General features: G+C 38.4%; 1 protein-coding gene across 2 annotated transcripts in view; it reads left to right on the top strand.

Moving 5' to 3' along the window:
* Positions 1-27444, top strand: part of LOC136261596 (phosphatidylinositol 4,5-bisphosphate 3-kinase catalytic subunit gamma isoform-like) — a 39547-nt gene that overhangs the window by 1846 nt on the left and 10257 nt on the right. The window contains exons 2-14 of one of the 2 annotated variants that reach the window (XM_066055624.1): positions 641-718; positions 4832-4944; positions 5165-5789; positions 5845-5934; positions 7355-7415; positions 7599-7647; positions 12280-12393; positions 12955-13045; positions 13107-13213; positions 13269-13365; positions 13456-13525; positions 27172-27256; positions 27313-27402. In XM_066055624.1, the coding sequence (XP_065911696.1) occupies positions 641-718; positions 4832-4944; positions 5165-5789; positions 5845-5934; positions 7355-7415; positions 7599-7647; positions 12280-12393; positions 12955-13045; positions 13107-13213; positions 13269-13365; positions 13456-13525; positions 27172-27256; positions 27313-27402 (1670 nt within the window). The remainder of the gene's footprint in view (positions 1-640; positions 719-4831; positions 4945-5164; positions 5790-5844; positions 5935-7354; positions 7416-7598; positions 7648-12279; positions 12394-12954; positions 13046-13106; positions 13214-13268; positions 13366-13455; positions 13526-27171; positions 27257-27312; positions 27403-27444) is intronic. The other variant, XM_066055625.1, reaches the window with a different exon arrangement.

Consider the following 27444-nt stretch of genomic DNA (forward strand, 5'->3'; position numbering starts at 1 on the left):
AGCTTGAGGCAACCTGGGGTTGGCCCAGCTTCACATCCTACAAGCCTCGAACTCATCAATAATTTACCTTCATACAACTAGTATGCTCAAGAGTATATAATAGAAACCAAAGAGTGTCGAACGGTGTATTAGCCCGTGATTAATGATTGCGTAAAGTAACATGGATACTTCAGTAATTGTTCGTTTACGTAAAATGGTAATTTGAAATTCATATGTGACAATGGATCTTTGCTTGCCAGTTTTCCGTGTTATTCAACCAAGTATTCAACAGTTATTGTACAAGAAAAGTGTAGTAAGAACCCAAGATAATTCCAGCTCGTTAAAACAATGGTTGCACAAAGAGCATGTTGTCACACCTTCAGGGATCTGCTAGGCAGTGCCAGAACTTAACCAATTCCCTTTAATGCTATCATGTTTTCGCTTTGTTTAGTGGCTAAATACAGCAACCCTTAATGGCAAATTGACAATGTAAACAAACAATTACTGAAATATCCATGCTACTTTATGCAACCATTAATCACGGGGTAGTACACCCATTCGATAATTTGACTGTTGGAATATGAATGTATGTGTGTTGTAGTTTGCAATATTCACTAATTTCATCAAAACTCTTTGTTACGAGTATAATCTTTTCCACCAGGAGCAACGTTTGATTCAGCTACCTGACTCAGATGAACCATTTACAGTGAGGAAAGATTTTAGGGTCACCTCAGAAAATGTAAGCAAACACACACAACACACACACGACCATAGTTTTTGTAAGTTTTTGACTCTACATTGGAATAGTGGACTCTGAACTGATATAGTTACATGTTGACTTTTCTTGTCTACGGCTTTCAGAAGGTGAGGGTGATTGAAGATGATCGCATAACCAAATGTGGCACCTGGTGCTGAACTGCTGATACCAAATCTGTTGACATTCTTGAAATTATGGCACTTGCGGGTAGGACAGCCTGTGCCTTCCCTTTGTGTCATGGGATGGGACAGTGATATCTGCTGCAGCATATTATGGAGCTGCTGCATTAGATGAAGTTTAAATAATTTAAATCCAAATGACTTGCTGATGTTCGTGCTGGGTGCTCATAGCATTGGTATGCTACTCTGAAGAGTGGTGTGTCTGTATAGCCAGTTTTGGGTTCCTAGTTATGTGCATTGCTTGGTCACCACAGTCGACTTGCTGACACTTAAGCAAAAAATATAATAGATGTGAATCTTAAAACACTAGTCTCATGCCCAGCTGGGCTCACTCTAATAGCACAGCCGGGCTCACTCTAATAGCACAGCCGGGCTCACTCTAATAGCACAGCCGGGCTCACTCTAATAGCACAGCCGGGCTCACTCTAATAGCACAGCCGGGCTCACTCTAATAGCACAGCCGGGCTCACTCTAATAGCACAGCCGGGCTCACTCTAATAGCACAGCCGGGCTCACTCTAATAGCACAGCCGGGCTCACTCTAATAGCACAGCCGGGCTCACTCTAATAGCACAGCCGGGCTCACTCTAATAGCACAGCCGGGCTCACTCTAATAGCACAGCCGGGCTCACTCTAATAGCACAGCCGGGCTCACTCTAATAGCACAGCCGGGCTCACTCTAATAGCACAAACATCGTTTGGGTGGCTGCTTGAATTTCTTGAGCCCAGTAGTGCAATCCAGCCAAAATATTGACTGACCAATCCAAATCAAGGAGTTGCGTAATCCTTAAAAGCAGTGAAAAACCATTCAAAATACGTAGGAATAAAGTACAGCTCAGAAAAGTAGTCTCTTATTTTGTAGCAGTAGAGGATAGGGTTTCATTTCTGGTAAAACATTTAGTCACGATTCTTTGCTTTATAAGGCGAGATCTAAAACAATGAAAATCTCTACTTTTTTCATCAACTTATGGAACTATGTAACTCATTGATTATGATTGGCCAGCCAATGTTCTGGCTGGTTCACACTTCCAGTACAGGCTCAAATATTGTCATCAGATAGTGCTTGTGTTATTAGCACTGGCCCAGCTGAGACCATCATTCTAAAAGCTGTGGGGTAAGCCCCTTACATAACTTGGTTAAGTGAGCCTTCGTGTGGCTGATTTTATAGGGTTTGTAAAGTGAAAATCTTGTTGGTTTATTTGTTGTATATAGGGTTTCCCAAAGCCTTTTATAAACAGTGGTGTGATCAAGTTGAAAGTTAATAACAAATTTTCACTTTACAAACCCTATAAAATCAGCCACAAGAAGGCTCACTTAACCAAGTTATGTACACCTACCAAGTGAGCCACATTTATTGTGCTGTTGAGGAATGCTGTAGGGAATCCTTTCAACTGCTTGACTCACCGCAAAAAGTGTTTCCCCTCAATGTGTTACCATATATGGTATGCAGACTACTCCTAGGAACAGACCCATTGGTCTAAGCGAATCCATATTATGTACAGAAGATGATTGGTGATTCTAATGTGTTTCTAGTTCCTGTTCTTGACAATCTTCTGTGGTCTATTTGTAGTGTCTAATACCAAGCCATAAGAACTTGCATTTGGCTATATTGTATATGTTTGCTTGAATATGTCCTGTGTGTGTGTGTGTGTGTCTATGCGTGCGTGCGTGTGTGTGTGTGTGTGTGTGTGTGTGTGTGTGTGATTGATGCATAAGTGTACCATGACTTGTCCTCACCGATGACAGTAAAGGGTGATCACACAGCATCATCTTAGGATGGCTGGCTCCAAGTTTCAAGTTGATGATGTCACGATATATGATAAATTATGGTGATATGATACAATAGTGCATAGGAAAACTGGTCTTATTGCCTTTTAAAAGTATTGAGAAATGCCAGTTTATAATATTTAGCATATTGTAGTTCGCCATTGGTTGAAGTTTTGTGTACCAAATTTTCACATGTTTTATGCCAATTCCTTGCCTTCCAGAGCATCCACTGTACAAGTAACCAACAGCCAAGTTTCCCACCATTTTAACTCAATGTTGACTGTATCATTCAAACTCCAAGAGGGGTGGGTGGCAAGGGCCAGAAGGAGGACAAGAAGTTGTTTAAAACATTAAGGAGGAAAGCGTAAGGATGAATTAGGCCAAGTTGTGGGAATTCAGGTCTCAAAACTGTCTAAAAGTGAAAGTAGATTTACAGCACAGGTCTTTGTTCAACACCACGGAGCTTTATGGCCAGATACAGCCATCCCTAGGCTGGCTAGAGTTCTATTAGGGCCCCGGTGTGCTCGTATGGGTTGCCACTGTGCTTGGGAAAAGCAGCTAGTAGAAGCAGACTACTCAAGTCTTGATTGTGAAATTTGATAATTCATTCATATAGCTTTGTGTTCTTTGTGAAAAACAATATATAATGTATTAATCTGGGCTTTCCCAGACCCAGCCACACATGATATAACTATGGAATTTAATTAAGGATTATAATCTGCACACATTCAAATCTGCACTAAAATGTTGTTTATACTAAACTCGAGTTCCTTGTTTATTGATTTATTAATTATAAACTAAAATATTGTGTCCAGCCTTTGTCTTTAAAATCATAAACATGCATCGTTAAAGTGAAGGAGAATGTTAACATATCTATTCTATTATATTGTGGCATGGTGTGTGTATGTGTCTGTCTGTCTGTGTGGTGAGGTGGCCTAGCCAAGTGATCAGAGTACTGGCCTTGTATGATACTCAGTACTCTCTGGTTTCTAAGACACTTGACTTGTTTATATACGGAGGTGTTTTAATGGGAAAATGTCTTAATATGCACTTGGTTGGAGAAAGCTAATGCCAACTGTCCATGTCTTACATAACAGGTGTAGTTCAGGTGGGACTGAGGTACATGGTGATACCTGTGCCTCCAACAATACTAACACCACCTGGGTAGTGCACAGGTATCCCCAAAGTTTTTCTGGGTAGGCTTTAGCATGACTGTGTATACAGCAGCCAAAGTTGATGTATGTGTGTGTATGCCTGTATTTCTGCTCCTATGAATTCTGCAGTACATAGTGTGTAGACTGACCATTTCTTGTTGCCATGTGTGCTAGCCATTTGGTCTTCAGCCAAACCTGTACAGTGTAGTTTAATAACATTATGTTTACAAAGTTGTGTTATTATTACTGTACTTAACTATGGAGTGTTGTGTCTGTACTTTTGGGTGTTGTATATACTTTATTATTAGTGTGTTTGGTTTATATGGCATCTGTGTGTCTTGAAGTTTATATGTGTGTAGTGTGTGTGTGTGTGTTTGGTGGTGTGCACGTGCACATCATCATGGGCGAACGTATGTGTATATGCAGTGTGTGCGTGTGTCCCAATTCTAGTAAAAGAATACACAAATAAAAGACACTGGATTAGTTTCATGATGTTAACTAATGAGCAAGTGGACTATAATGACCCAGTATGTCACATATGAAATAAGGTGTCACATCTTGTTGCTGACATTCTCTTAGTTCTTTTTGCTTCACAGGTCCACAAAAAAACAACAAAAAAACATGTTTATAATTAGTGTGACATCATCAAATGGACACTCTTATCACTTTGTTCATATTTTGTGATCTTAATAAAATATGCTCGATTAGTTTCTCTCAACAAACTATAAGAGAAGTCCCCACCCTAAAGCAGCCTTTTTCCAACTATGATATTTCAGGTAGCATCATCCTCCATACTAACACTCAACATGCTTTAGATAGTTGCACTTTACTGACATGGTGTTGTACTGTCTACAATTACAGTGTAGTCTTGTGTTGATATTGTGTTAGCTATTGAAGTCTAACAGTTAAATACTTTTCCTATTGTTGTCACACTGTATGGTTTGCCTGGTAAAGCCCCGACTCATGACATTTGATCAAGTTAGTTTTGTTTTACAGGATCAGCTGATGGATATCAACATGCCCATGTCCAGTAATGCTTATATGCTGAGCTGTTGGAGAGAAAGATATAATCCGACTTTGATGTTGAATTCGTCCATCTTTGAAGACACGTAAGTGAATGTTATTGTAAGCCAAGTAGCAGTATAACAAAAAAAATAATAATGGGAGGCAATTATCCTGCATGTATACTTACTTGTATGGGTTACTACGTGTATGCTAGTTGATGCATAAACAAGACGTAGTTGTGTGTGGTAGAAGGCAATAGAGATCAGTAGTGTGCTGTATGTGTAGTTTCAGGTGATGGTTTATTAAGCTGTATTGTTGCTGTAGGCTCAATCGTCCATCAGTTCCCAGTCGCAATGTGTCCATGGGCACTGGTAGTGTTAGTGGTGATGTTATGAAGTCTCTAGTAGGTAGAGCAATGTATGATGGTCCAGTATGCAGCAGGATAAATGCTGCACAAATGAACACTTCTCTACCAGATGATTACATTGATAGACTATTCATGCAAGATGATGATGTGTATTCCATGTCATCATTTGCACCCTCAACCACTCCTACAGAACTAGACAATGTTTCTCATCGTGCAGCTCAAAGGGCACCACCGCCAGTACCTAACAGAAGCACTAGTGATAACCAGAGTATCAATTCCGGATCTTCAGAGACACAGTCTCAAATAAGTAGTGACTCTTTAGAAAGAACTTCACATGTGGCTGCAGCTGGTAACTGTGGAACAACTCAAAACAGTAGTGAAACAAGTCACAACAGTCAGACTATTGGAGGCAAACTAGAAAGCATACGTCGGAAACCGAATGTGAAGAAGTCACATCGCAGGCCATCAGCCAACAATGTCCTTCCTTTAAGACGTTCGTTGTCTCCTCAAGATGTGATCAAGGAAGGAGAAATATTAAATGTCAGTCCTACCAATGAGACCATTCATGAAGTCCTATCTCCTGTTAGTTAACCACTGGTAGTGTATGGTGGCTGTTATTATATCGTGTATGTTATAGCAGCAGCGTGGTGGTCATGTTAACATGGAGACAGTACCGAGATTTAAGAAGTCAACAGTATCTTCTTCGAGGATGTATGAGGCTGTGCAGGTAGTGTATATAGTATGTTGTGTGTGCATTCGTACATGTGTGCAGTTAGTGTATCTGCTGTACTACCTGTAGCTGTCATGTTTTTGTTAGTGTACACAAAAAGTAGCTACACATTTTGTTACTGTGCCCAATGTAACACATCTCTATCAGTTGATTGTGATAATTGTGGTTTGGTGTGGTGTGGCTACAACTTGTGTAACTAACAACCTGTCCACTGGGTGTTCGGTGGACAGTGGACAGACAAGTTCTGGTTAAAATGCTGTTTGTATTCTGCTGTAGTTTGAGGCCTTCCCTTTAGTAGTTTTCGTTTAAATTTGTGATCCTAATTCTTATGATTACAACCTGTAATGGAAATAATGTAACAGTTGGTGCAGGAGAGACTCCTAGCCAAGCCATATAAGGTATACCATCTTATGTGAGTAACCATCTTATGTGAGGATATATGAAAGACCTTGAAAGCATTCTAGTAGATATCTGTGGCTTGTGTGTGCTAATGAATCTCGTTTCTGCTGGTACATGTATGATGTTGAAGGGTAAACTACAAAGAAACCTCAGTAACTTGATCCTTTGTTGGCTTGCACATCACTAACAGATGGTTGTGGTACAAAGTTGTGGGATTTTAAGATTTCATACCTAACTATGTTTTCATACAGTCATGTACTAATGGTTGTTGTAATGTGACACTAATCCCAACAAGTCTGTCCCTGTGTAGTGATTGTTTACAGGTGAAGTTCCACAGTCTGAGTTGCTTTTCCAGTGATTTTAATGACTTGGCATAACAATACAGACAATGTGTTAATAAACGGAGTTTGCACGTTCAGTTTTCTTGTATGGTTGTAGCAATTTTGCAGCAGAGTAGCTGCAAGCTATGATAAGTGTTTAGCTGTATACCGTATTTCCTCATATAAAAAATGCCTGTCTTGATTATAAGCCGGGGGTTCCCAAGTAAATGCCTGGTCTCAAATATAGTCCCCGGGCTATTTAGCTTTAATTCTTTTCCTTGCTGCTGCTGTTTCTTTAAAACTTATTAACATTCTTTCTGAGGGATGATGGTGGTACGAGCAAGTCCGTGTTCATACAGATAGTATCATGCAATTGTTTTTCAGTTACTTTAGTCTGCCAGTCTAACAGTTCTAACTCAAGTTTACAGTCCTATTATATTGCAGAAAGATATTCACTGTGCCAGCTGTCTCCCTTAATAAGTGTTTAATGTTTTCCCACAAGTAACTGGATTATGATTGGCTTCCTCATGCTAACTACCATAAGTGGGAAATGGTCTAAAATCTTGCCACATTGTGTTGCACTGACATTAATACAAATGTTACTGCTACAAACAGTGTTGAAAAGTTCTGTGTAGTTGTTATTCCTACTCTAATGTATGTAGTGTTGATAGTATCATGATTATTATGTTGTTGTGTAGTCATTTGATGTGGAGTTTGTAGTACCCAGTGGAGAAGTAATAGTGGAGATACAGTGTTTAGGTGAGTGTACGTCAGTGTGTAGTGTGTGTGTGTGTGTGTGTGTGTGTGTGTGTGTGTGTGTGTGTGTGTGTGTGTGTGTGTGTGTGTAGTGTGTGTGCACATGCATCCATGTATAATATGGATGTGGTGAAGTGTGGTACATAGTGTTCTTGTGTGTCACTTTTCATGTCATCACCATTACAGGTAGTCACACGATAGAACAGATTAAACAAGACTTGTGGGGCTTCATGAGGTAAGGAATGTCAACTAATCTACTTGAGGTCAGATAATAGACACCATTTTGATATTCTTCCTGGCTAGCCAATATCCTCTAGCCATGATCGTATGCCATATATGGAATAAGGTTTAGTTGTATAATTGTGTGGCCTCTTCATAACAGTAGTGGTCCTTCCTGTAAAGTCTACACACTAAAATGGAAATGTGTTGTGTTATGTGTAATCATTAAGCATATTTCTTTGATTGGTTTGTAACCACAAGCTGGTAATGTGCTGTTTCATTTCTCATGGACACCATGTGATGTGCATGTGTAGAGGACGGTTGGGTCTTGGTTGTTGGAAAAATATCAACTTGGTAAAGTAGTAAGTTATGTGTAATTCCTATAATATAAATTATTGACTTGTTTCACACCAGCTTTGTTTATGCTTTATGTGGGTGTGTGTACAGACACACAATCTCATGGTTAGACACATTCACCATATTTGGCTTGTACACAAACACAATTTCTAGACAAAACAGAAAGTGCTTACATTAGACAAGCTCAAGCCTCAAAGAGGACACCATAAATGTTGACACATTGATCAGGGCACTCCACATGTGTAATGTGGCCATTGTACTACGTAACCAAACAGTGATGGAGAAATGTTGGGGATCCTGATTGTATAAGGTGTCATCAATGAACTTCACAGTGAAGTGAAGCTCCAGTAGTGTAGTTGTGTTCTGAATAACACTTCACCCTGTATTCATTAATAATGTTCCCCAATAATAGGTACACATTTAGGGCAACACACAATCACTAACTGTGTGTTGCCCTACACATTGGGAAATGTGTACCTATTATTTGGGGAACATTATTAATGAGGTTTGTGGTTTGCTAAGTACTCCCCTCCCATAAATACATTCTAGATGAGTTTATTGCATCTTACTTCAGGGTATAAAGTGTAGTAGTGTGAGTTTGTGACTATTTGTTAAATGATTAGACAGTTGTTTTTGTGTTGTTGGTTCACAAGTTATAACTGAAGTCAATGTATTGGTCAAAATGCATATCACAGTGAAACCTGTTATGAGGTCACTCTGGTTGATGGGTCTGTTTCCCATCCACTGCTCTCATCTATTCAGGTTAGGATAAAATTACACTAATTGGATCCTTACATATGAGCATACCCCTACACAACATCTCCTATATATAACAGGTAGGGACATGCAAGAATAGCGCACCCCTAGTGTCCCCCTAGTGTCCTATATTTACATATACTGGAAGAATTTTGCACAGGGTACACAATAAGTTGTATGGGGTATGCAAAGTTTTTCCCACAATTATGTATTGGAATAATTTTGTGTACAGCCACTTTTTAAATCAGGCACACACCTGGTTTACTGAAATTGTTTTTCGTAAAAATGTGTGTGTACCTATCTATCTATCCACCGATCTTATCTACCTATGTTTGTCCATACATTCCCATGTGAGCAAATTTATCCTATCATATACAGTACAGTACTGTACGTATATGTTAAAGCATAGCCGCGAGTGCTATATGAAAAATAAAGTACGAGCATCTCGGCCGCGCGCCTCGTACTTTATTTTTCATATAGCACGAGCAAGGCTATGCTTTAAATGATTTATGGAACTTTCTAGTCGTGTAGCTTCACCATACACTAGGACTCGTAATTAACAAGCGTTGCACGAACTATTAGCAGCCTGAATGCACACAAACTAGTTTAACAAAGTAACTCACGTGTATTTCACCATAGTTTGGCATGGTAGACGTTCATTGCGTCTTTTGGCAGGTTTTGCTCGCAACTCACAATCGATTCTATTGCGAGTCACATGGTGAAGTATTTCCGTGATATCTCCAGGACTTGTCCGTTTACATTAACAAACGTAACAGCAACGTTATCTTCTCCCACCCATCATCGAAGCATTTAGGTATGTCTATAAAAGCAATCCAGTTGTGGAACTCGTATTGGCTGGGGTGATTGATCACTCAGCGCGGCGAGGCTATCAGCCTTCACCGGCTTGGGTGATTAGCCGTACTGGCGTGAGCCCCATAGGCTATTAGCCTACACTAAGGCACGTGGGCAACTGTGCTTTATTGCCCACAAAGAGTGCTTTATTGAACGAATAAAGCACTCTTTGCGGTGCAATAAAGCACTCTTTGTGGTCGATGAAGCAGTTGGCCGGCTGAGAGTGTACTTTATGAAATTTAAAGTACACTTTTTCCTTTGATCTCTCCCACGCAAAGTTCTATAATGTATATTAGGGATCATGAAGGTTTGGGCTTTTCTGGCCAAAAATATCACCCTAAACCAGCTACCTCACAATACCTTCATGGCACCTTGGCAGTGTTGGTTAGGTATAACCAAGCTCAAAAGTGCCTTCAGTATAACCTGAAACGCTTCCAAAAAGTTGCTATGAAATTTAATAAAAATTATTTAGGGGAATATTCTGCTAACTGACTAATGCCTTCAGCGTAACTTGATAACGGCTAAGGCTACAGGCTTGATTCTTTCACTGTTCAATGTCGCTTCATCCAGAGAAGTGCCTTTTGGCATACCGCAGTACACACAATGCACGTATTGTGGACTTACCCAAGTTACCTTTGTCCTCCTTGTGTCCCGGCAATAGCTAGCTTCCCTATGAGAATCGTCTGTATTTTCCATGATGACTGCAGAGGCACTTCCCCTACTTTTCTTTGTTTGTAACACTGAAACGGGCTGAACATAGCCGAAAGCGAAACATGATGGCCACTTATGTGTCAGTAGTTGATAATTGGGACACACAAATTGTCCGTATTTTTTGTGGTGACTGGATTGTTTTCAGAGGTGCTTCTATTGTTCTTCATTCGTAGCACTGTGTGACAGCTGAAAGCGAAGCATAATGGCCATTCACTTTTTGAGTCAGTAATTGATCTGGGCACGCGTTCAGACAAAAATATTAACTCTGGTGCTCTAATTTGTTTTGGTGCAGTATGTGTGGGTTCACCAGTCATAATATTGTTACAAAAAAGTAAACAAGTATAAGGAAAAATTAAGTTCAATTAGGGATCATCAAAACACTAAATGAAGCCTGTATTAAACTTGAACATAGATATGGTTTGAACTGAGATGGTTTCTTTTTGCCAGTTTGAATACTCTCTACAAACTTTGTTAACTACCTTCCCATTTGGCTCTTCATGTATTTAACTACTGAAAAACACTGTAGCAGGCATCTTAGGCCACTAGGAAATGCATATCTTTTCGACTCAAAAGGGGCGCATCCCTACATATGTAAATGAAAAGGAAGGGTAGCCTTGAGGTTTTGTAGAGAGAATTTGCAGAAAAAACTACTATAGACAAACTATAAAACAGTTGAGAAGATAATTGTGTAATAAGTTGTTGAAAGCGGTTTGTTCAGTATGCACTTCCTCAGCAATGCATAACAACATAATTAAAGAATTACAAAAAATAATAATTTATGAAATCCAAAATTAAAATAACTGTATGCATAATTACAAACAGAAGCCTTAGTTAAAATATATTTCCAACTATATAGCTAGTGCCTGGATTTTAGAAGTAGCACAGCATCAAGAAAGAGATTGAACATGGGGAGTGCTGAATTGACAGGACGATGAGCATTAAATAGGATTAATCTGCAAAAAATATCAAACAGTACAATAATTATGCCTTACTTGCAACTAGTACAAAAAATGAAGTAGGAATAAGTGATAAAAAGTAGGATGAAGTGATGAATTATAGTATTACAGCATAACTCTGTAAGAAATCCCTACATTGATTGCAATGTAGGGATTTTCCCACCGAGTTATGCTGTATCATCATCATTCACACAACAACAAAAAAACTAGTATTTTAAATTAAAAATGAAGTAGGGGTCTAAGTAGTGAAACAAGGCAGTACTACCTTGATTATCCAAATGAACATTAGAAATGACTGCTCTATTAGAGTATTTTGTCTCCGGTGTATGTTCTACTAGAGTATTTGACCAGGCTCTGTATATATATGAATGGGCTTTGATTTTCCAAACTTTTTGATTATCTGAATGCATCTTGGTCCCAAGGGGGTCAGGAAACACTATAGCTATGCAAGTGTGACTGTTCTGTTAGGGTGACTGCTGTATTAGTGTATCTTGAGTCAGCCTTCATGGCGTGTCACTATTTTATATATTTTCATTGTGTTAGCAGCTAGACCAATAATGAGGGGTACAGTGGAACCTCTCTATTACAGACATTTTGGGACCCAGAATTTTTGGTCAATTTTTGCTGTAATATAGAGGTTTTCCTCTTTCAGAGGTAAAAAATGTACTAACCATACCTGTTGGGACCAAAATTTTTGTCCTTATTATGGAGGTTTTTTCTATTGTGTCCTTAATTCGGGGAGTTTGTTAAGAGAGGTTCCACTGTATTATTATTGTGGTCCGGTAAATTGATTATTAATTACCCATATATGTATGAGGAGTAAGGATCCAATTAGTACAAGCCAGTAAGTATGAAAGGCATTCCTTGACTGTTTTTAACCATTTTAATTTACGTTGGCCATGTAATTAATGCAAGTGTATGAATTGTGTTAGAGAACAGTACAGCAGATGTTTATGACCTCTTCATACTAATGACTCTTTGGAATTTGCTTACTTACAAAATTGTATTCTACACAGGGAGGTTGAGGTGATACAACCACTGACAGAGTCACAGTGGGACCCTGAGAAGTATTGCCTCACATATGATAAGGATGGCAACACATATGAGCTTTATGATGAGCAGCAAATACTGTATCCTGTTGTGACTTGTGTATTAATATTTGTTAGTTTTACTGTGCATGTTTGTGGTCATGTTGTGTTGTTTGTGGACACAGAAGCAAGGAATAAACCCAGTATAGGAGCTGTGTAGTGCTCCTTTACTCTAGTCCCCCTTGCTACAGTAACCCCTCTAACTCCCCTTGTCTCCTTGTGGATGTGTGGGAGATCAAGTTCTGAACTGAGGGAACATCAGACCATTAGTGTGCCTGTCTTGTGCATCACTTTTGCTGTAACGTCAGCTGGAACCTGTTAATGTGGACACTCCAGGTTATTGATATATACCACTAGTCCTAGTATTTGCTTGAACTGATAACAATGAAAAGGCTAACATAAACATTGCATTAATTGAAAATCAAGCGAGTACAAAAGGAGGTAGATTTTTCTGCTGCCAAACTTTCCGCCAAGACATTCTGTGGTACAAGAATGGTGTTGTGAATGGCCATTTTATGTACAAAGAACTCTTAACAACTCCCAGTGTCCATGTTACACAGGTTCTGCTAGGCATGACCTGGCAATTCCTTAACATAATAACAGACAAACATCAGAGTTAGCTCACTTGTGGCAGTACAGTCCAAGCCTAGCTCATCAAGTAGTCGTACAGCTACGAGAACAGCCATCTAGTGAAGTAATGATCTGTAATTGTGTAACTTGTGTTTAATGTTAGCCATCTTTTGATTCCTACTCAGGAGAAAAAGTTCAACTTGGAGATTGGAGGCATCCTGGATATGGGCCTATACCAGCTGGACTTCTCTAACAACAGTGAACTGGACACTACAAGGAGGAAACTTGTGTCGTAAGTTGATGTGATGCTTTTACAAGTGGTGTGTGTACATCATTTAACATGTTAGGACACGTCAGCAAGCGATCAGATATCGTAATCCCATCCTGTATTCTATGGAGCCAGAACTATCACTGGCACCTTTACCCAGTACCCTACAAGATAAAGTGAATAGTTGTGTGTGTGTGTGTGTGTGTGTGTGTGTGTGTGTGTGTGTGTTGTGCTAGTTACTGTTATTTTGTACATTTTCTCACTAGATCTATAATAATCAGGTTGTAATACATGTACACACCATCAATGGAAACAAGAGAGAAGTACAGATTGATAGTATGTTATTTCATGTTTGTAATGTCCCTCCATGAACTAACATACACACACATTACACACTGTATACTGTCAGACCATGGTACACACTTCATTAGGGACATGTAATGTACAGTAATGTATAGTGTTGAATAGTACAAGTAATGGTATAGATGTCTCTATGAAATGAGATGATACACTGCAATAATTTACCACTGATGAGTAAATACCCTTGTAATTAATCGATAAACAGCAGATGTTTTGATGCAGCAGCTATCATTTTTGTTGTAATGCGGTCTTTATGTATACAACCGGCAGCACATGAGTAATAATGGCATCTATTTGAAAGAAGATACTGTACAGTAATGAACCAGGGTGGTTGTTGTGTCAAAACTTTCTAGTGATGTACCAATAAGAGATTTTGCCGATTAGCTGATATATAATGGCCGATACTGATAACCGATTTGATGTTTTTTCACACATATTTTTTAAAATTGCCATTTTAAAACTTTATTTTTGTCTTATCTTTATGGAAACAATAGCATCATGGTCAGTAAAAATAACCGGCTAAATAGTCTGCTAATAATAATATTGCTGAAAATTGGCCGATAAACCAATTTCCAATTATTTACCGATTAATTGGTGCATCACTAAAACTAAGCAGCTTGATGGAGGACACATCAGTATTGTTTGCACTAGGGAATTGATGAGTTACATGATGAGTTACATGATGAGTTACGTGATGAGTTACGTGATGAGTTACATGGTGGTAGTGTAACCTTGCTAGTAGTTGGAGTTCATACAGGAGCATGTGTTATTGGCCCTTGTGGATTGCAAAAGGGTAATGCTTGTCTCGAGTAATTGAGTGTGATTGTTCTGTTAGAGTATTTTACAATCTCAAAATCAGCACATGATGTGTTGTGGGTGGATCCATCAATGGCACTTTTGTAATGCTTCTTTTTACATGGCATGATTAAGGTACACTACAACTGTTATGATATTTTGAACTGACCAGTTGCTATTAGAATTGTTTGCCTGCATCACTCTGTATGATAAACTACCTTATAATAAATTTTCTTGTGATAACTTTATTCTTGCATTTTAGACACTTTGAACTATTGAAATTCATGTTATTAAGGTGGCAGTTAAGTTCCCGCCCAATCAATTAATGATTTTTTTTAAACTCGTGATCTGCAAGTTGCTGAATTTAGACCTCGCTAATGTAAGAAGTACAAAGAAAATGGTTACAGTGTATCATTAATGGCGAAGATTTAGACAGGTTTTCTGGCAGCATGATTTGTGCAGCTTTATTCTATAATGTGGACTATGTCATTGTCCATTATCCTAGTATTCCCTTTCTTTTCATGGTGTGTGTGTTTCTATGTATTTATATCTTGATAATGAGTAAGGTAAGGGTGGAAGCGATAGGAGACCTCAGATACCTATACATGTTGCACCTCCAAGTTTGAGTTACTATGATCATACGTATGCACATTCACATACCTTCAATCTTCTACTGTGAGACTTTACAAGTGATTCTGATACTTACTTTGGTGATAAAGCCGATTGGAAAATCATGTCTGACAATGGTTTGTGAAAGAATGGAGAGAATTGGACCATTCCAGGGCCTGGTTTATTCGACAAACCTTTTGAGTAGAAACAAGATATTAATGTGAAATAGATGCCGGTCCCTCAATTTAACATCTGTTGTATCTCTTGTGGAGCGAGTTGTGGAGTCCATGACAATGATGGACAGTACTCCACCGAAACATTTCAGCTGTGTCTCACTGTGGAGTTGTAATCTCTAGGTCTGTAGTGAGCATCAATAAGAAGTTGTGTGTCTCAGTTGGTGATGATATTACATGTCGACCTTTATGTGATAAATCAGGTATGATTTCCGGTATAAGTATGCTACATTTGTGGTACAAACATTCAGGATATTTACAATATGGTGCAACACGGTACAAAAAGTAAGCATGATTACTATTGTTCAAGATAACTGAAGTTGTTGAATTGGCTGGCAAGTACAAAATACTGGCTTGGCTAACTCTGGAAGCAGATATTCCCTGTATAAGGATTGAAGTTTGGGATACACCGTGGTCCAAAGATGTTCATCACATTCAATTCACTGCAAAGATGTACCATGTGATGTCCAGATAAAAAAGTCACACCAAGTTGACTGTGTAATTTGTAATTGACCTTGCATTTGATAATAGTAATTGTGTGTTTTTTTTCCATCAGTCAAAGAGCTACAATATACAAAACTGGTTAACCTCCTGGCATGCAACTTCTGGAGTCATTGTTCTTCCAGAATATGGACATTTTATTTCTAGCAAACCAAATTCAGCCTTCAACCACACCATCTGGAGAAGCAGCCAACCATGGATCTGTGGTACTTATGTGGATGCCAGTTCTGCTGACTTTGTATGATGGTCCGAACTGCTTGGTCATGTGAGTTATGTACAGTGTCCTCATGTGATCATCCCCATTCTAGTGCTGGAATTGTACCTAGTGGTGGCTTGTACAAGATGGTTTCTACAAATTTAAGTTTTTTCAATGTTTTATGACATTTCCAAATGTAGATGCTGTCAGGCGTGGTCTTCTGAGTTACTGCCATAGACTACTGACAGATGGGTCTTGATCTACAGTTGCTCTGGTGAGTTCAGTAGCCTGTTCTACTGTGACTTGTAGAGATTTTAGGTAATCATTACAGATGTGCTGCAATTCTTCTTGACTGGAGTTGGTTGGAGTGATTGCTTCTGGAACATAATCTTAGTAGTAGCTGGTGTAAGATGGCATCTTCTTTCTATTCTGGCTTTCTTGCATGAATCTGATGATTTTCTCTGAGTGTCACGTTCATGTTTTTGTTTACGACGATTTGTAAATGTCTCAGTGATCGTTGAGCAGTATCCAAACAGGCACTTCCAAGTGGTCTCAGGGCCTAAAGTCATGGATAGTCCTGCTGTCATGCAGTGATGCTGGAATGACCCTGACTGAATCCTGTTAACCTGCTTACCTCCATCCATTTTGACATGTAGCATTCACTCAAGTTGGTTGTGCTGTTGCTTATGAGCTGTGCTGCTTTTTTTTGAGACGGTCACCAGCTCTATCTATCTCAAAGAGAAGGTTATGTGGCAAGTCATGCAGATTAACACTGACTGGTGTTTCCTTTGCAGATTCTGATGGATCATAATCTTTGTGGTACCCTAAGTAGTGTATTGGACCTGCTCAAAGATCATTCCATAGCTTTGTGATGTTGTTGGTTTTAGAGTGGTTCTGGATAGCACATTGTGCACCTTGTGTGATTTTCATGATTACAGATTTGGTTAGATGACCTCGTCCACAGAAAGATGGGAAGCCGTTTAGTAGCTTTTCCAATCAACCACAAAAACGCTTGATGGCATGGTTTGCACATTCTAACTTCTCTACATCTCTGCCATACGACCGAACTGTCATTTGTATGGTATAAAGGACAGGGCTGTCTCTGTCTCCAATTACTTCAGTGTATCGAACACCATGCATACTCTGAGATAGTCTAAATCTTGTGGCAATGATGTCTGCTTCCGTAGATGTAGAAGATCCTGACCAGTTTTTGAAGCATTTTTGGTCAGGTGGCTTGGTATGTTTCTTTTTCGTTATAGAGCATACTGCACAATACTTGTTTTTAACACCTATACACCTATGTACAAAAGCTCTTTTGTAGCAGCACCAAATATGACTCTTACTCCAGAATTTGCATTATAAGAATGTCCATGGGACCTTTTGATTGTTTGGTATTGCTAACTCTCTCTCCTCTCTTCCAGCTTGCAACATGACTTCATTCAAGTAACCTTCAAAAGCTGATTCTAATGTCTATAAATGTTGGCTTGAATATTGAAGGAACACCAGTTGTACACATAACCTCCTCTAGGTTTCTATGACCACCACCTACTGACATCTGTCCCATCACAGCAGCTGCATTAGCTTCGTAAGTTGATCTGATAGTCCCTTCTGGTGTTTTTAACTCTACTTTGTTGCAGGTCTTGAACACGATTTCCTTGTTACGTTTGTTGCACCTGGCAAGCAATGTACTACCAAGCCCTCTCCTATACTTCTCCATTGAGTTCAACTGGAGATTGACAGGAGAGGGTGTGTTGTGTGTTAGTCTGAATGGCATCGTGTAACTGATAATTCGACTACTAGCAAGGTGTGAAGTACTTGAAGTAGGCACTGATGGTTGAGTTACTGAAACTGTACTGGTGGCATTATCAACTTCAGCACTAACTGGTGAGAACAGGTGACTCTGGCTGTGGTCTTCAGTGAGAGTGGTACTTGTTACTACAAGAATTATAATTTGAAATGTTGTAAAATACATTCAATTATTTCATTAAATATAATTTTTAAAATTCTAGTGTAGTACGTGATGAACCATGAACCTGTCAAAAGAGTTCTTACCTGAAGCTTCACTTGTGCAGCAGTTGGTTTTGTTCCACCTTGCATTAATAGTGCTCTTGCTAGTTGTCATAGCTCGTCGTTTTGTTTGCTTTTCCTTCGAGACGCACTACCTTTTATACAACTATTATTCAAATAAGCCACCATAACAAACTGTTCCTTAGTGCACAAGACAGCTGCTTTTGTTGTTCACTTACCTTCTAAAAAGACTGAGCTACATGCAAAAGAACCGTTGCCATTCATTATTAAGGTGGGTGTGTGCACTTAGCCTTTGTTACCTTAGGCACTTTAGCCGCTTGACCGCCACCTTAACTTGTTAATGGTTTGGATGAGTAACTTTTACTTGTGGTATATATCCAACACAAATAGAGCAATACCATGTTGATTAAAAGTAAAGGTGGACTGATACCGATACCAGTGGTATCGGTATTGGATCGGTATCAGTAATACAAGGTACAGATACCACCAGTAGACACTCACCACTTTTATTAAACCATCTCTAGCTAAGTTTCCAGTAGCTAATAACTTAGTTTAGCTAATCAGTAACTTACAAAGTAGCGAAACAAAACCTTTGTTACTCTTTTCAAAGTATTGCTGCTATTACTCCGTGTGTATTCTGATATGCGTGAATCCTTTGTAATTAAATGGCAGTGCAGTGAAATAAGTTTATGACTACTTGGCTTGCTTTTCATGAAAAGGTTTGGTTGTGAAGCTGTAACATTGTACAATTGAAGGGGTCAGTGGGAAAAGGGGGTAGCCCACATTTTGAGATTTACCATTTTGTAAAAACAAAATTGCTTGGTTAGGCATGTAAATACTGTTTCAACAAAGTTTAACGACAGGACTTAAAAGTAGTGTTGCACCAATAATCGGATCGGTTATCGGAAAAACCATATATCGGCTTGTTTTTTGTATACCGGTATCGGATCGGCACTACAATGAAAAAAGTAGCAGATACAGATATGTGTATGTATTTAAAAATACATGATCATGTACACCAAATGATGTTTACAAATGCATTGAGTTGCACATCTTGCATCACAAATGTTGTTATTACTGCTTCAGTGTACTGTCAGCTGTTGTAGCAATACTGCTGCTATAAACAAGCTAAATTGGTTCTTCACAATCAAATTTCTAGTACAAAATAGATATGTTCTGCTATATCGGATCGGCTACATTTATCGGCTTGAAAACATTATTCAATATCGGTTATCGTCTAAATCTCAAATCGGTGCAACACTACTTAAAAGTTCAAGGCACAATCAAATTGAAATTTACATTGATCTACGGCAACTCAGAAATGTCAGAAAATTCTACAGACTCACCAGTGGGGTGTGCCTTTTGGGGTTCCAATGAGTGTAGGTCCTCTGCGCCTTTTATCTTCAATCAGGTTGGCTGACTTCCAACAAAACCATATCAAGGCATTAATTTGCTGCACCAACACTTTCTTTCAGCAGCATATTTAGATGCCACAGAATTATTTCAGAGCTGGTGCTACTATAAGAGATACATCTGCAACTTCATGATTGGGATCCTGTTCATGATAGGTTCGCAACCACACTAGAGCTGGGCGATATACTGGTATTGTTAGTAATCTGTGATATATAAGTCATACCAGTTTTTATACCGCCTGTTTTTTTTAATATTACCATACTGTCTGGACACTGTGGGCTTGTTCATCCCATATTTAGAAGGTAACCAGACATGTGACAATGTAGGCAGGTGCTGATGTAGGCAGGTGCTGATGTAGTCAGCTGACCAAATTATGTAAACAAGTTTGTTTGTGGTAATTTGTACCTGAGGTTTGCTGAGCTACCATGGGTATTTGGTGCTTTTGTTGAGGTAAATGACAGTTACTTTAATGCCAATGGCTTTTACATTAATACTTTTTATGGAAGGCATACTGTTTGCTATTTTTCAATACTGCCTAGTGTTAGGCGGTATGGCATTTTTGATCCCGGTATTCAGTATTGAGAAAATACCCCGGTATCCAGTATTTGACGGCATCCTGGCAGTCAAACTAATAACACACTTTTAATTAGAGATGGACCGATACCACTTTTTACCAATACTTCTGATACGATTATTTGTACTGAAATTATCTGCCAATACCGATTCCGATACTGATACTAAGCATTGAAACCTTATGCAAGTTTATTATAGAAATTTCACTGCTTTGATGCATAGCTAGCTATTAAAATATCACAGTATTTGATTGATCTCAGTTCAATCAAGTTTTAAAATATTCATTGTACTACAACAGCTAACAGTTGGATAGCTAGGAAAAAATTTTTACCAAAGCAAAGTTTATACATTGTCAACCAAATTGAGAGGGTCTGCTTCTGACTCAACTGATTCACAAATACTTTCAAGTATGGGTGGTACAGCATTCGCAGGTTGACTATCTGGTTGGATGGAGGAAACTGTTTCAGAAGACTCTGAGCTTTTTTCTACATGTCACAAGTAATGCTCCAGCTTAGTTAATGCTACAGTATACCATGCTTCAATTATTAGACTAGTTTAATTGTATGCAACACAACTTACTCCAGAGATATTTAAGCGGTCAGGCCATCCATGGACTGTAATGGAGGTCATAGTCATGCACACTACTTTTTATTGATCTGATGTGATGTTTAAGTCAGAGATAATTATCTCTTTCATGTGATGCTCAACTGCACGTGCTATGTTTGTAAATCTAGGGAGTCTCCCTCAAGGAAAAGTTTGAAAATAATATACTTTGAAATGGCATGTGGAGGCTATTTTTTGATTGTAACTGCTAATCCATTATATGCATTATCAATTAGCTCAATGCAATGCCATGTAGTTGACTCATTGGAACTTTTGAAAAGTAATATAAAACAATTAACATAAATGTAAATGATCAAGCAGTGCGATGAGAACTGTGGCTATAATCTGTATTGAATGCTCTATCAGAGTATATTAAGATGACTACTCTATTAGAGTATCTTGATCTTTTACAAATTCAAGTCACACAAAATAGAATCTGTTATTGTGGTGTAAAATAGTGGCCATGCACTGCTTCGTTTGGCCTCTAGCCTTGCAACTGTGGTCAGTTAAGACTAAAATACGAGTTTTGGTAATTTTTAAAACTTCAGCCGTTTTGTTATATTTAATGCTGTATTATATATATTATATGGACTAGTACTATTCCATAAAGGTGATTTTTGTCATGTAAGATGTCTCTAGGATGATTTTCAAAGGTGGAATTTTGGGCTGTGCACAAAATTTTTGGTGCATTTCCTACTTAAGTGGTACTACTGTACCGTTTGATTGATTTTGTAGACAGAGGACTCACTTTTATTAGCATGTGAAGTATATTGGTAATTGCTTGTGCATTGTGTTTGGTTGGAGGGTTATTGTCATGATTCAGTAAACTGTGACTGCTCTGTTAGAGTTGAAATAATTCAAATAACACTACTGTACATTAGGGATAATGGAGGTTCACACTTTCTCACAAAAACATTGTTGACCAGAAACCAGCCTTACTATACCTTCTGGTAGTATTGGTTAGGTAGAATCAAGCCCAAGAGTGTCTTCATAGTGGCCAGTCTTCATAGTGGCCAAAATGCTTCCAATAAGTTGCTACAGAAATTTCTTCTGTTCTGCCTGATGCCTTCAGACAAGTGTAACTCAACAACGGCTAAGATTTTTTTGCACTGCTGTATGTTGCTTCAGCTTGATAGGTGCCTTTTGGCATACCGCAGTACACACAATGTACACATCATTGACTTACCTTTGTCCTCCTTAGTATACCATTCCTTCTTGCTGCCATCACAAGGTGTTGGTTCTTGGTACTAGCTAGTGCGTAATGGCTTCCTACGTTTGTAACGGAAATCTCCTGTATTTTCCATAATAGTGACTGGATTGATTGCAGAGGTGCTTCTTGTAATGTTCTTTGTTTGTAACGCTGTGTAACAAGCTGAACATAGCTGAAAATGAACCACTTCACTTTTTCAGTAATTGATAGTTGGGGTACACGTTCAGATGAAAACATCAAGTGTGACGCCATTGTTCTTTTAATGTAGTATGCATGCTCTGGTTCACCAGTCATAATTATGTGAAGTAAACAAGCAAGTAAAAGAAAAAAAAATGGAAATTTTAAGAATCATAGCTACAGAAAGTAATGAAACAAGGGAAATTGAACTTAAAATTCCCAATTTTTCCTTCTACTTGTAATCCTACGAGATATTGCGACGTGTGATCATACAGCCAAACATGACACTTGAAATTGGTACCTGTTATTTTGACGTTGTGTCACATCCACAAGAATTATTAAATGTAGCACTTGTTTGTTAGATAGTGAAATTAGCTAAGAACTAGGCCTAGTGAGTAGACTGAGATGTTTGATGATGCATGAATGGATGAATGTTCCACTTCTTAAATGGCTACTGAACAAAATGTAATGATCCAGTATGCCACAAGTTAATTTACATTGAATAAATGATTAATTATTACCCCTTGGTAGAGTGAACCATTAGTTACATCAGTTGGTCATGACATACAGACTGATAGAGTGACTTGTTGAAGGTTTGTAATTGAAATGCCACACCAACTTTGGACCCTCAAAGCCATCATCTACAAACACATCTTCATCCAGGTACAGAAGTCATTTCAGAGTAAATACACATCAATACCACAAGCACTAACTGCTAAAGTATAAAACTTGCCTTGTTTGTCTTGTTGACAGCTACAATACATCCTATCAGTATGTATGCTTTTATGGTACAAGTACAAGAAAATTAGTTTAAATTTCAGTTAGGGATCATATCAATAAAAAGTAATGAAACAAGGGATATCAGCAGCTATACTAGTGAATGTTTAATTCCATATATAGTCATGACTGAAGTAGGGATTAAAATGTCCACTAGTATATCATTAGGTGTAGGTGACCTCCCTTGTTTCTTACTTTCACTTGCTATCCTGAATTAATATTTCCTTGTGCTCGTTTGTTCAAAAGGGAAAATGATGTTGGATAATTTATATAACTAATTTCATGTCAGAACTTTATGTCCCAACTATCTATTACTGAATAGCAAAGTACACAGTGTTATGAACTAACAGCAGTACAAGAAGCACCTCTGCAATCATTCCAGAATTTTGGACAATAATCAGAGACACGTTATTCACAAATCAACACCCACGTGATGTGGTAGTGGAGAAAGAAATGGAGGACAAAGGTAAGTCCACGTTACGTACATTATAGCTGCTGCAGTTGACAAAAAGGCATTTAAGCAGTGTCAGACAGTGAAGAAATCAAGTCTATAGCCTTAACCATAGTTGAGTTGCACTTGGCTGAAAACATCAGGTAGTAGTCAGTTAGTGATGCCTAACCAATAGTGCCAGCTGTTGTGAATGAAAAGTGAGGCTGGTTTATTTTTGGCAGAAAGTGCACCCCTACTAGACAATATTACAATACAACTATGCATGTACCGTAATGTGGTAAACATTCAGAGCAACGACATTGTCATTAGCTATTAAACTGACAGTGGTATATAATAATGTACAGCCACCTACCCCACATTAGACCTTCAGTTGCTGTTCACTGAAGTTGTGTTGTCCTAATTATGGACCAATGACAAGCTGTTCCTATGGTAGTGACAATCAACCACACATAATGACATAACACAACTAAGGATTTATGATCTGTGGTCTAACACTTCCTAACAATAACCTCATCTCTGTTTAATGGATAATATGATTGCTTGGATCCACTCTTACAAGTTCCTCTAGTGTATTCTCACTCTGTTGCCAGGAATAAGATGATATATGTTTGCCAACACTTGGAAGGAAGGACCCCCATAAAATGTGTTCCTCAGTGCACTTAACTGTCACTGTTTACTGTACACATAGTGCCCATAAGGAAACTATCACTAACACATTATCCATATGTAACGTCCTGTTAGTGCTCAGTGAGTTAGTGGACCACAAATTACTAATATTGTTAGTTGGTCTGCTAACATCTTGTTACCCTAACTAAATAAATTACTGATGTTGTATATCTCATTATTTTGTTTAGTTAGATTCATTCATGCAAACAACGCTAACCACCACATCAGCTGTCCCATTAATTTGTTTACAGTAAGTACACTAAACTGTGACCATGTGGATGAAAGTGACACATTCACATCTTCAGTCCATGTGCCCAACCTTAATTTACGAGTTGTTAATGACAGGACGGTCTGGTAACACCACTCCGTGTAGATATCAGCGTATCATGGACCCCAGGCAATGTAGTGGAATGAATGCCTCCCCCAAGATCAGTTGAACAGCTACCTGATTAGGGCACCAAGCGAGGGAGATTACAGTGATGCCGTTTTTGAGGGGACAGTTTAACACTTGTGATCACATAATACAATCATGTGGTACTTATACTTACTTTATTCAGTAGAACACATTACCTTACTGTAATCAAATAACAGGATACACTTTGCTAAACACCTACTTAAAGTGCATCCTGACTTATTCCCAACGAATATCAAATTTTATGGTGAATCCTTATCCATCCAGACAGTACAATGACAATTATAGGAGGATATTGTTCTGTTGAAATCCTTCAACTGCTGCTCTTCATAAGTTTTACATTAAAGAAGTCCTAATGTTCATTAGGGTAATTCCACACAATAGTGTAGTAACAGATTTCTAAACTAGTAACATCATCATCATGGTAAACAACAGAAGTAACAAATATCTATATAGTCGATTGAATTTCTCTAATAGAACAACCACAAGGGACAACATCTTGGGGATGCCATCAATGAACTTCACAAATGTACTAGCAGAGTTGGGGTAGTTACTTTAGAAAAGTAACTAGTTACATGTTACTTTTATCCCATGTAACTTAGTTACAGTTACAGTTACTTTTCAAAAGGTAACTAAGTACTCTAGTTACTAGTTACTTTCGTAGTATAAATTATGACTTGTTTTTTAGCTTTTGTAACATGAATTTTGCTCAGAAATGTATCATTAAGGGATGCAATACATATGTGCACTTTAACAGTTCCGTTGCTCTTTCTGGTCAGTTTTAATTAATGCTACGTCTGTTACTCAAGCTGAATCATAGAGAACAGTACACAGAATCTGTCTATTTAATGTAGCTGTAGTGTATATGGCACAAAAATTGAAGTGCTCTTGCTTTTAAAGCATAATTATTTATAGTTACAATGTAACTATTGTAACTAGTTACTATATAATAGTTAGACACCAAGACCAAGGGAACTAAGTGATTTAGTAACCCCAATGGTCCGAGGCTGTAGCGTCCCGAGCACAGCGAGAGCGCTACTAAGGGCCAGAGGGGTTACTAAATCGCTTAGTTCCCGTTGGTCGCGGTGTCTAACTTATTTAGACTATGGTTTAAAGTACATACCTTTATAGCCAGAGCATTAGGGTGGGGTGAAAGAGCAACGTAGAACGGCAGAACGGTTTCTTCCTAAAGTCCTTACAGCGCCCACAAAAATAATTATTTGACCGGTAACCAGAGTAACGGCTAGAGCTACAGTAGATATGCCGCTTAGTCTACTATTTGTCCAGAATTATTCGCAGAACACGGAGAAGAATTGTATTACAGTATTATCAAGTACTCCAGTGCACCTTTCGTGTTATAATTATTTTTCACATACAAATTGCCTGAGGGCAGGTTACTAAATGAACATGTGTAGGTGACTAAATGAGCATGTCAGGTGACTAAGTGATTTAGTAACCCTCTAAATGAGCTGTACCATAGTCTAATGTAACTTAGTTACTTTTCAGACAATTACTCCTAGTTACAAGTTACTAGTTACAAAGCAAGTAACTAGTTATATTACTAGTTATTTTCAAAGTAATCCGTTACGTAACTTAGTTACAAAAGTAACTAGTTACCCCCAACTCTGTGTACTAGTTACTATAATGAACATTCAACATTGCAATAACACTTCACCCTGTAGTCAATTACTAGTTATTAATAATTGTGTGTTATCCGCTTTGCAGGCGTACAAAGTAAGCCATTTAAAAGTCTTTAATGCTTTGTTTACCTAATTCAGAGTTAGGTTTACTTAATTTCAGAGTGAGGCAGCTCTGGTAACCAAGCATGTTACCATTCCTTCTCACCTGAGCCACTTGCACCTAGGAAAATAGTACGCAGTAGTACAATTTGTACAGATTTTGTTATTTTACAGCATAAATAACAAGGTCACTACTGCTAATGTAAGGCATGACTTATATGGTAGACATAATAGCACTACTGAAAATTGATCTTAAGACAAAAATCAATTGATAAAAGTTTTAGCAATGGCCATGCTACACTTAGCAGTGTGGAGGTTGTTGTGGGAATTCAGGTTCTGTGCCCTTTATCTGTGAGATTTGGACAGACCTCCTGCAAGTTACTAGTACTGCCCCAGGAGGATTCACCTGCACAAGACTCAAGTGTCTGAGTCATGCACAGGCATCCCAGTGCTGGTTCACTGAGTGGCAATAGCTGTGTTTCAGGCATTTGCTTGTCCAGTTGACACACACACACACGCACACTACACACACTACACTACACTACACACACACACTACACACACACACTACACACACACACACTACACACACACACTACACACACACACTACACACACACACTACACACACACACACACACACACACACACACACACACACGTGCACACACAAGGATTTAATATCTTCAGCTGTGTAAACAGTTGTTGTAGGATTTACCCCTTGTATGAATAGCCTCACAGAATTGTACACCAAACATATCACATGAGTGAATGTGTGGTTTAGCATGTGTGTGGCGAGTGTGTCTAGGTTGCAGTGATGCCATAGTGTGTAATGTCTATAGTGACATTGTTTTCATACAATTCTAGTAGTTATCACATTACCTAATGAATTGACTATGTTATCAAGTGGGAATATGTGTGGTAGTGTGACTCCTACTATAGTGAAATAATAGATCAAAAATGATAGTCTGCTAACGTGATAGTCAGCTATGTTAACTGCTCAGTACTCTAAGACACCTTAAAATGTGGCACTTGTCAAAGTGTTACTGAAGTGTTTTGCTACTAGTACAAAGGAACAAATATAACTGCAAACAAAGCATACTCAAACAGTTTAGATTGTTTGTTCATTGTATACTGTTTAAACTATTCGAATACTAAGTTTGTCAGCCATATTGCTGAATGTATTCCAGTTAGATAATCTCCTCCATACAAATATTACTAACTCTGTTCTCCCATTAGCTGATATCACTGCTGATCAGTTACTGTACAAATCATTTCCTGACGACATGGCTGTGAAGGAGATGATGGGATTGTCACAGGATAGGTAAAGATTAGTCACCATTTTTTATTGTGTCATCTTCTACTCTTCTCTTTCACTAGTGATGTGTTTGACTTTGTCCTCAAGGTGGCTGGCAGGAAGAGCTACATCATTGGTAACAACAAGATCATTGACTTCTCTCATATTAGGAGGTAAAGTTTACTGTGAGTTGTTGAAGAGTTTAGGTCACCTTT

Source organism: Dysidea avara, chromosome 7, assembly GCF_963678975.1.
Source record: "Dysidea avara chromosome 7, odDysAvar1.4, whole genome shotgun sequence".
In the NCBI taxonomy this organism is placed as follows: Eukaryota; Metazoa; Porifera; class Demospongiae; order Dictyoceratida; family Dysideidae; genus Dysidea; species Dysidea avara.